At 40.5% G+C, this 10436-nt stretch overlaps 1 protein-coding gene and 1 long non-coding RNA gene across 2 annotated transcripts in view; both read left to right on the top strand.

Annotated features, from left to right (window-relative positions):
- The first annotated feature begins 342 nt into the window (after positions 1-342).
- Positions 343-10436, top strand: part of CDC20B (cell division cycle 20B) — an 89016-nt gene continuing 78922 nt past the window's right edge. Inside the window, exons 1-3 of the mRNA XM_042986759.1 lie at positions 343-450; positions 2418-3855; positions 4033-4095. Of these exons, the coding sequence (XP_042842693.1) occupies positions 3724-3855; positions 4033-4095 (195 nt within the window). The 5' untranslated portion in view covers positions 343-450; positions 2418-3723. The remainder of the gene's footprint in view (positions 451-2417; positions 3856-4032; positions 4096-10436) is intronic.
- Positions 5949-6937, top strand: LOC122238684. Its single transcript, XR_006217737.1, has 2 exons — positions 5949-5995; positions 6797-6937. It is a non-coding gene; the product is annotated as an uncharacterized LOC122238684 (long non-coding RNA).

Below are 10436 nucleotides of genomic sequence, written 5' to 3'. Positions count from 1 at the left end.
CGCTCAGTTTATTTGGCCAGAATGTGATGGTCTCCTTCCCTTTCTTTCCCCAAACTTCACAGCTAACTTCCAGACTCTACCACAGTGCAGCTATCCCAAACTCTCCCCTGCATCCAGGCTTTCCCATCCTACTTGGAGTGGAGCTGAATGGATCCTGAATGGTAGGCACTTCCCTCCTACTCCCCACCCCCTACCCGCACCTGGCGGGGAAGTGCCCCAGGGACGGTTGGAGCGCACTGCAACGGTCCCTTTTGTCCGGTAGGCGGGCGCCAAAGTGGTCTGGCTGGCGCGGGAGGTGGGGCGCGAGTCGGGGCGGGCTGGTACGACAGGTGGGGGCGCAAGCCTAGCGGGAGACGCCGGGCCAGAGGGGCGTGAGAACCGGCAGTTGGAGCTGGGGATGGGGAAGCTCTCCGGTTTGCAACTGAATACAGCGAAGTAGAAAAAAGCAAGGTGCAAAACGATAAGTATAGTAAGATCATATTTACGTAGGAAGATGCACAGCGTCAGACTGAGTACACACGTATGTACGTAAATGCATTGGAAAAGGTCTGACAGCTCTGTGGAAAGGAGAAAGCTGGGAGGGCGGATGAAGGGAGCTGACTTGGTGCATTGTGTATGTGAGATTCTTAACATTATTATTTAGGAAGAAAATGTGATCATGTAATTGAAAAAATCTGCACTTGGCAAGTTTGTTTCTCCTCTTGGCTTCCCATCGGTAGAGACCTGTTCAGACTCAGACCGCAGGCCAGACAGGAGTCAAGAAAAACGCCTTTCTCCCTTCTCACTGCTTCACCACTTACCCCCCTTCACCTTGACACCGTTGGAATTGGCCTTGGCTTTTGTGGAGAAGCCTTCCTCACAGCCCTGGTCCTTATCACAGATCTGCCTGCAAAACGCTCTCGAAAGGAGGAAACACTTTGAAGAGAGTAAATCACACACAGGCACATAAATACATCAATTAGACCCTATTCCTAAACCGTATTTGATAAATATTAAGATAAAATGTTTACAGGATATATCAATTTTATCTTAAACAGTTGTGCCATATGTCCTATTAATATGATCACATGATATTAATTTCTTATTTTGAAATAATTTTTGACTTAGAAAAATGTTACACAAATGGTACAAATAATTCCATTAAATCCTTCACCCAGCTTCCCCAGACGTTAGCATTTAACACAACTATAACACAATTATTATAAGTAGGAAATTAGCATTACTACTACTCTGTTCACTATCTACAGATATTATTCAGATTTCTACAACAATTGTTCCTCCCCCTCACCCCAGTCCAGGATTCAATCCAGGATCTCACAATGCATTTAATTGTTATGTTTTACATAGATACTTCTAATTGGTGATAGTTTCTCAGTTTTTCTTTTTCATGACTATACTTTTGAAGAATACTACTCACCATTTTGTGAATGTTCTTCAATTTGGTTGGTTTAGTATTTTCTCATTATTAATTCAGGTTATGCATTTTTGGGCAAAAATATTAAATAAGTTATTTTGTGCCCTTTCTAGTGCATCATATCAGGAGGCACAAGATGTCAATGTGTCCTTAATGGTGAGGTTAATTAAAATGGTGTCCTTAATGGTGAGGTGGTGGCTGCCAGGTTTGTCCAATGAGAAGTTACGATTTTCCTTTTTGCATTGGGTCATAGGAGGCAGACACCCTCATCATATGTACCTCAGTTTTACCATTCATGATCCTTGACTGCAACAGTTAGTACTAAGGTGTTTGCTCATGGTGATTTTTCTACTTCCATCATTCTTACTAAATTTCAATATGAATACTTAAATGCACAATAACTTTTTAAAGGAAAATACTTTTACTGCTTTAACCTAGGGGGGAAAGGCATTTGGAGATTGTGTGATATGCTGTGGAATTAGTGGCTAAAATGGAATTTATGAATGCATTACAGATAACTGAATTCTAAAAGAATAAAACACTATTCTTAATACTTGTAAGGGCATGGATTCTAAAATCACAGTTTACATGGATTTAGAAGCTCATTACTTGAACTGGATTTATTACTCCTGTGTTTGTGCCCATCACTGACCCTTTTGAGGATCTGTTATCTATGAATCCTTTCCCTGCTAAATGGTACAGTAAAATGGTACTTAAAAATAGAACAAAAAGTCTTCGATTTCTAATATGCTGCTAATTTTAGCTGACATTTGCAAAACTGATCTTTAAATTAACAATACAGTTGAAACTCAGCCAATATCTCACTTTATTTAGCCTTCGTGTTTGCTGAAAAGATTTACTGGAAGTCAATGCACTGTAAGGAGGTGAAATTCTTGTGGGTGAAACTTACATATTTCAATCCATTTGGCTATCAAGCATTTTGATAAGCCTCATTTGATTATGTTACCCTGTGCAGCATTTTCCCTAACCTTTATTACTGTAGATGGAAAACTGGTCCCAAGATTGGGTCTCAGCCTTGATGTCAATTTTTCTTGCTTTCAGTAAGAAGGAAAACAGGAGAGTAAGTTTAGAGTTTTTGTTGTTGTTGTTTTGTTTATAAATCACTGACCCTTCTGAGTATCTGATATCTATGAATCCCTTACCTGGTAAAATGCACAAACGCACATGTTGCATGAGAGCACAAGCAGTCCCATGTCAAACGGGGGGAGGTAGGGAGGTGGTTATGGGGAGGGAAAAGCTGACTGTCAGAAGCTTCCCAGACACGGTTTTCCCTCCTGCCATATGGCACAGCCAACCTCTCTTGGCAGCTCAGGTGGGGCCGCTAAGGCTACACAGCCCATCTGTCTCCTTGTCATTTCCATCTAACCCCCTCCCTTAACCCCCAATATCATCCTCTCCTTTATTACTTAGCCCCCAGTCTGCTCAGCTTTCTTGCTGGCTCTTCACTCCTCATGAGGTGCTCCCTGTCACCAGCTTTCACCAACTCTTTCACCTCGCTCACCAACTCTTGTTTGGGAAGATAGCGCAGAAGCTCAAGTGAGAGAACCTGCCCACTTCCAAATGGCTGCAGCAGAGAAGCACTTGAGTGAATGTCAATGCTCTCCCTTCTCATCAGCACAGAACGCTTGCCACGTTTCCCTGCCTATCTGAAAGTGGAACAAGAGCTGATGAACACGTTGGGGGGATACGTCTAATATCTATGGCTTACACAAACGGTCACCATTACCAACGGAGAGAAAGTCCCGTTGTAACAAAACTTTCTCCCCCCCCCCCCCCCCCCCCGCAAACGGAAAGAACGTGAACTCACAGAACCCGCTTCTTCGCCCGCCAACCCCCTCATCTCCTGCTGGCGTGACAGCCCTCGGCGCCCGGCCCAGCTCAGGCCCGCCAAGGCTCGCGGCAAAGCTTGGCGCTCCAGTGCGCGCCTCCGCGGACAAAGAGCAGGCGGCGGCGAGGCTGGGCTGGAAGGTGGAGGCGGGCCGAGGGGCGCGCCGGGGGGAATCCCTCCCGACCTCTGACGTCACCAAAGCGCTGGCCAATGAGAAGCGGGAGAGGGGGATTCCCGCTCCCGCTGCCGCCCCGCCAGCTTTTTAAACAGTACCCTGGGGAATACTCTCTGGGAGCAGTGGGAGGAATGGGGGAAATGGAGGTTAAGAGCGAAAAATGATGGTCCTGGGGGATGAGACTAGAGGTTTGACGATTAGGCGTCAAGGCTGGCTTAGACCGGGGGGAAAACCAGAGCCGATCGAGGTGAGGCCGAACACCCGGCAGGGGAAAATCCTCCTGAGATGGAGTGGAAACTGGAGCGCACCGCCCCGCGGAGGGTCCGGACGGAAGAAGAGATGCTGTGGGTGAGTAACGTCCTTTTGTTTCCCAGCCCCGACTCCCTGAAGGGGCCTCTGCCCGCTGAGGACCAACAGGTAGGACAAACTCTAAACCCCGATCCTTCATTTTGCGATGTGTAATTTAGTTGTGTTCTAGAGGTGCCTGGCTGGTAGAGAAAATGAGTAAATGGGGTTGGACAAGCTGAGGATCTAGAAACATTCCGCGCCTAACATTATGATTTTTCTCTCCATATGTTATATATATTTTCCAAGGAGAACGTCATGCGGGTGCTCGCCAAAGACATGAAGCAAAAGAGAAGTCAAGGTTCTCCCAAGGTAAGTGTCTAGTGCTTACTGTGGTTCTCTTAATTCTGATTTTGAACAAACTAATTTTTCCTAAAGAAGGTACTTGTTGGAAGTACGGCCTGGTCTAAGAATATGAAAATTTAAAAAATCAGTCTCCTAAAATATCACTAACTGCAGAGTCTAATTATACACCCTCCCCCCACATTTCTATAAGAAACTGAAGATCCCTGACAAGAGTAATTGTTTGTATATCCATGGGGCTTTCTAGTTTTTGGCTCAACAGAAAAGGATGAAGCTTGGATGTAGGCAGCGCATTGCTAGCTGGCTGTTACTATTTCATTTTAACAGTTGCGAATTGTACTTTCCTCTGTTGCATTTAAAAGCTTGCCCCCCAAAGAAATGGAAATGGTGCCATCTTGTGGATAATCGGGAGAAGTGGCCTAATCCAAGGTCGATCCTCACGTTAAAATTGATCCGATGTATTACTTTTTCTCCTTCAAAGTCTGAAGCCAAGGCCTGTAGCTTCTCTCTTCATCAGTGTAAGAATAAAACAAATATAAACGAGTTTTTCTTATTTTTACTACATAAACATCCCTCATATGCTTTAAATCTCTCATAATCACCATTCATCTTGCTTCTCTCTACATGAACTTGTTCTTATTCCTCTAAACTTTACTCATAGATTCTAGTTTCAAACCCATTAACATTTTTACAGATTTTTCTTAATCTTTTAAAAATCTTGCAATATTTAAGTGGTGACACAATAAATCAAACACATAACAGCCCTTTCAGAATGCAATGCCTAATGTTATTTATAATGGGGGACAAAATAATGACAACTTAAGTCCCTAAATACTTTAAGAATGATTTTTTCCTTCCAAAATAGCTACAGTTTTCTTTTACACCAAAATTATGCACTTCCATGACTCCTAAATATTTTCCTTCCTAATACAGACAATTGGTCTTTTGGTCAGTAAAGAGAAAATATTTCTCAGTAAAGAGAAATAATTGGAAAAGCTACAGTTAAGTATAACTTTGTTAATTCACTTGTACTGCAAAACCATATTTTGATATCCAAGCATTTACTGTGGAACAGCTAAGTGCAAGTGTTCTGAAAGTTTGTCTTTTTAAATTTTTGCTGAGATTTAAAAATAGTATTTTTCTTTTTTTATAATAATTTTGGAGTAACAAGTTTTATTTATGAGTTTTCTTTTCTGTGACTATTAAGATTACAGTTCAGCTACTGTGTTTCATATTGCATACAGTAGCTTCAGTGACTTCATGGGCCATGAAAAGCAGCAGTGACCTGAGTCAGGTAGGCAGTGTATTGTTAGCTGGCTGCTTTGGGTCAATGTGGCAGCCACAACTACCCTGCCACTTGCTTCTGGACAAATTCTTCTTGCTAACAAGCTGCACTGGTTTCCTGTGTGTGATGGGCTGGCAGTGTATTGTTAGCTGGTTGAAGATGTGAATGACATCAGCTAACATGCAACTGCTATCTTATTGCATATACAATGAACATCAGAGTATAATTGATTCTGTAATTAGTGTGTGTGTTTGGTGCATATGTATACTTTTTGCTATGAACCAGGGCACTGGTAACCATAATACTTGTAATTGCTCCTCAGTCACTCAATTATAACACCATAGACAGTGTTACAAATGGTGAAGAAAGCAATACAATTAATTTTTTTTAATTTTTAAATATTTATTTTTGAGACAGAGACAGAATGCGAGTGTGGGAGGGACAGAGACGGAGGGAGACACAGAATCCGAAGCAGTCTCTAGGCTCTGAGCCGTCAGTACGGAGCTTGACATGGGGCTCAAACCCACAAACTGTGAGATTATGACCTGAGCTGAAGTCGGATGCTCAACTGACTGAGCCACCCAGGCGCCCCCAATATAATTAATTCTTAAAATTTTTTTCCAGGTAATATTTTTGGAGTCCTGGGTACACAGTATGAAAGTATTTGTGAAATTATTTTTTTTAGTATTTATTTTTAATATAAAATTTAGAATACAATGACAATTTGAAAAGGAAAGCCTAAACTCTTTCCCCCAGTTTTCAACTAAGTCTATAGTATTCTTTCTAGATAATCAGCTTCTTAATATGCCATTAGAGCAGGTCTCTGTAACCATGTGTATGTACCAGCTGAAGAGAGAATGGAGAGGTAACTTTGAAGATGAATCAATCAACTCAAACATTTTCACTTGAAATATCAAGAAAAGTGGAAATTTTGGGGTGTGGTTGGGGGATGTGGTTGAATTGTTTGCAGGATTTGCCTGAATTTTTCACTTCATTTTCTGTCAAGTCACAGACTCATAAAATATTTGAGCATGATATTTAGCTTGTGAAGTGGGAAGAACTAACTGTACCATATGCTTTTAAATATTTTCTGATTCCTGTGGAGGCCATTTTGACCCATGCAACAGTGTTCAGGAACTTGCTGGGTCCCAGATAAACAGTGACATCAGTGTCCTCATGTGGGCATTTGCAGCAAGTTCGTGAAGCTGACTTTAGGTGGTCTGGTCAATTAGTTATATTCTAAGTGAGATGTGAGAAATATATTACAGTCCACTGTAGTGAATTACAAATTACTGATTTAACAATTTTTATTCTTATTTAAGTTTAAACATTTAAAACCATGGGAGATTTATACCTATAATTTGATTCTTTATGCATTTTGCTACTTTCATATCCTCTTTTCATTGTTTTCCATTTCATTTTCAGCATTTTTCTGTGTGTGTTTAAGGATCCCTCCCATGTAAATACTGTTTTCATCATTTTTCTTACAAGGCTAAATTTCAACATGTTATTTTTTATGGAAAGCCACTGACTTGTTGATAAAAATAAAACCTACTTAATTTAGAAGGCTTGGCCTTTGTGTTTTAATTTTTTTACACTAAAGAATGAGACATAAAATGCAAACATTTATACTCAATAAACAATACATATTTAAAGCTGTTCTTCACTTCCATATTCAGGAGATGATGAGAAAGAGAGAGAGAATGGAATGCATGAAAGATGAATTAAGGAGATCAGTGGGTAAGGAGGAGAATGAATATATATATTCAAATGAAGAATGTCTCCATAGGAATCAGAGGGAAAGACAGGGACCCACAACTGGGACATCAAAGCCACTCTATTCCTTTCCTCCAAAAAGAGAAGGCTTCACTCTGCAAGGTATGGCCTTACCAGTTCAGCGAGAGGAAGGAAGAGTGGGGAGGAGTGTGGTATGTTAGTTTCTAGGCGTGACAGTTATTAGAATTTTATTATTCCATGGGAAAGATGAAATCAAGGTGAGGAATACACATGGATAAAGTGTTCACATTATAGCCACGCCCAAACATCCTTTTTTCCCCCAAAGAAACACTATGAATGAATGTAATGTTTTGTACAGGGACCAACCAAGACTTCTTAGCTTCTGCAAGGTAGTCTTGAAAGAGAGTTAATATGTTGAAAATATAGAGAAATACAGGTTTTGTTTTTCTGCTTAGGCTTTGTCTACAATTTTTTTTTTTTGTTTATTTTTTATTTTTTTTAGTTAACGTTTATTTTTGAGAGAGAGAGAGAGAGAGAGAGAGAGAGCGAGCGCATGAACGGGGGAGGGGCAGAGAGAGAGGGAGACACAGAATCGGAAGCAGGCTCCAGGCTCTGAGCCATCAGCCCAGAGCCCGACGCGGGGCTCGAACTCACGGACCGCGAGATCGTGACCTGAGCTGAAGTCGGACGCGTAACCGACTGAGCCACCCAGGCGCCCCTACAATTTTTTTTTTTTTTTTTTTTTTACAGTAGTATTTTCCTACCTGAGACTACCTGCAGACAATCCAGTGAAATCATTAGATTTTACTGTGATTATATAGCATATTGTTAGCAGCTTTTCATATTTCAGGGACTGTAGTTCCACATTTTCACATAAGCCACCAAAACAGTATATTTATAAAAATAAATAATATATGTTTTTGCTCTAGATTGAGCTCTTTGGAGATCCTTATGATAACCTAATCAAGTCTGATTTTTAAAAGTTTTTGTGTTCTGGATCCAACGTAAAGTGGTTTGTGTGAACTGAGTGTTAAATTTTCAGAAATCTGGCATGCCAGTTATTAAAGCATTGGTAGCTGGAAGTTGGCCATGTGGGAGCATTTATACCATGGAAATTGGCAAATGCTGCAAACTGGAACCCCTCCTCCAGAGAGGTGGTTATTACTTCCCAGCCACCACTGTGTGCAGGCTATATATACTACAATCGCTAGGAATTATATATAGGCACATATATACATTAAGATTATACTAATTATTAAGCATTTTTGAAAATGAAGTATGACTTTCATGGTATACTTCAGGCAAATTCCTATTTATTCCAATCTCCCAGCACCACGGCTATGTCTGCTATGAGATGAAGATCAGGAGTTAGAAGGAAGTACTCCTTTCCACCTTCCAAATACACAAAAACAAACTTCAAGCCAACGAACTACTGACCACAATGAAATGAATTTGATTTTGTCCCTTTGTCCATGAGTACCTTTTTACATGATGCCAGCTATTTTTCTGTTATACTGTTCAATTTAGACAGTAGCAGTCTATGTCCAAGGCTCTTTGATGCCGAGACAGGGAAGAGAGGCTCAATTCAAGAAGATGCAATTTTTTCTCTTTATGTATATATACCTGGCAGAATTCATATAAGACACTGGAGTTATGGGTTGAGCAGTACATCAGCAAATGGCTTCACACACTCTTTAGTACACAGAGGCTAATTGTTACAGAACCCTGAATGGACACCTACTTGCCACACTTTCAAATCCCCACCTGCCTTCCCTGCATACCCAAAGGGGAAGGGAAGAGAACCAAGGACTGACTATAGTAGAGACTGTAGGTTGAATAAACACGGAGGATTGGAGATATGTAAGTGAAAACCCCCTTTATATGGCTTTGGAGAGAACTAGTGACTTTGGGCAGGATGGACATCTGAACTGCATTCACTGGGACAGTCCTGGTCATTCCCCACCACAGCAGCAGTCTTGTGGCACTTGTAAATGGGGTGTATGGCAAGAATGCTCTGAGAACAATACTTGGAAAGTTTGCCCTTAACAAAATTTTGCTTAGAGTCTCAGAATTCAAACTGCTTAGGCTCAGAATTCAAACTGCTTCTATGTTCTTGGGGCAAAATTGCAAAGGACACATAGGCTTGTTAGGTGGCTTTTATTTCTTCAAAAATAATTCAGATTACTGATTCCAGTCCTGATCACATAAGACACCTTGTCAAGCACGATCATTGACTTGGAAGGTTGGAAGGGGCTCTTTGTTCAGTCTGACCTCCCTAAGTTTATGGGTGAGGAAATCTGAAAGTAGTCGTGTGATTTGCCCAACATCATACAGCTGGTGAGGGGTACAAGCAGGTTTGCTGACACACTAACCTGGCATTCTTGAGGCTATCCTTGTGAATCTTCTGGACCTCTAAGAGAAACTGTGCCTCCCCCCAGCCCCCAGATATCTTACTAAATACAATCAGAGCTGTGTGGCTGGATATATGCTTTGAAGCAGAAGGTGTTCCAGGAAATATTTTTGGTTTCTCCAAGGACTTTAAACACTTGCAAAGAACTATATGCTGAGGTGGCATTACTGACTTCACCATAAAAAAATCTTTACTTTCATTAATCAGGACAGTATATGGGGGCCAGCTCACAGCTATTTAGATTGGGTCTTCCTTCTTGGCCAAATTTTACATAACTGCGTTTTTACTTTTTTTTTTTTCTTTAGCCCTAGTATTCCTATTCATTTCATGAAATGAATATATATTTAGTGGGGCAATAATTAGCCTTCATCAACTTGGCAAGTTGCTTTATCAGCCAATAATGAGAAGATGGACAGAATATAAAGGTTATGATAAAGGAGAAAAAGCATGTTGTGACTCGGTCAAAAGGTTTAGTGATTGCTGATGCTTAAGACTGGTGTAATTAGTCCCTCCCTTTTTTACCTTCAGACCTTTGACTATTTAGAGTTGATTCTTATTATTTTAGCCATCAGAATGATGCAGCACTGAATTCTTTCCAAAAGGTTAATCTAATCTGAATAAATTAGCAACCAGTATTAATATATAAAGAATTGAGCTAAATAATCATATACTCATAACCTTTTTCTTACTCTTGGGATTTTTACTCAGCAATTAATATTCTATTTATAAAATTTGAGTTTCTTCTGGAAAATAATAGAGAAATATTGACAATGATGAAGGTTTTTCAAATGTTAGGATAGTGTCATTTATAAATGACTATTTGGGCAGATACAGTAAAACATACTATGAACCTGTACTTAAAAAAGAAAACAGAAAAAAAACAACTAAAGAAACAAAATTCCTGTGCCTGAAACAAAA

This window comes from Panthera tigris, chromosome A1 (assembly GCF_018350195.1).
Source record: "Panthera tigris isolate Pti1 chromosome A1, P.tigris_Pti1_mat1.1, whole genome shotgun sequence".
NCBI classification, from domain to species: domain Eukaryota; kingdom Metazoa; phylum Chordata; class Mammalia; order Carnivora; family Felidae; genus Panthera; species Panthera tigris.
This window is presented reverse-complemented; position numbering and strand designations above follow the sequence as displayed.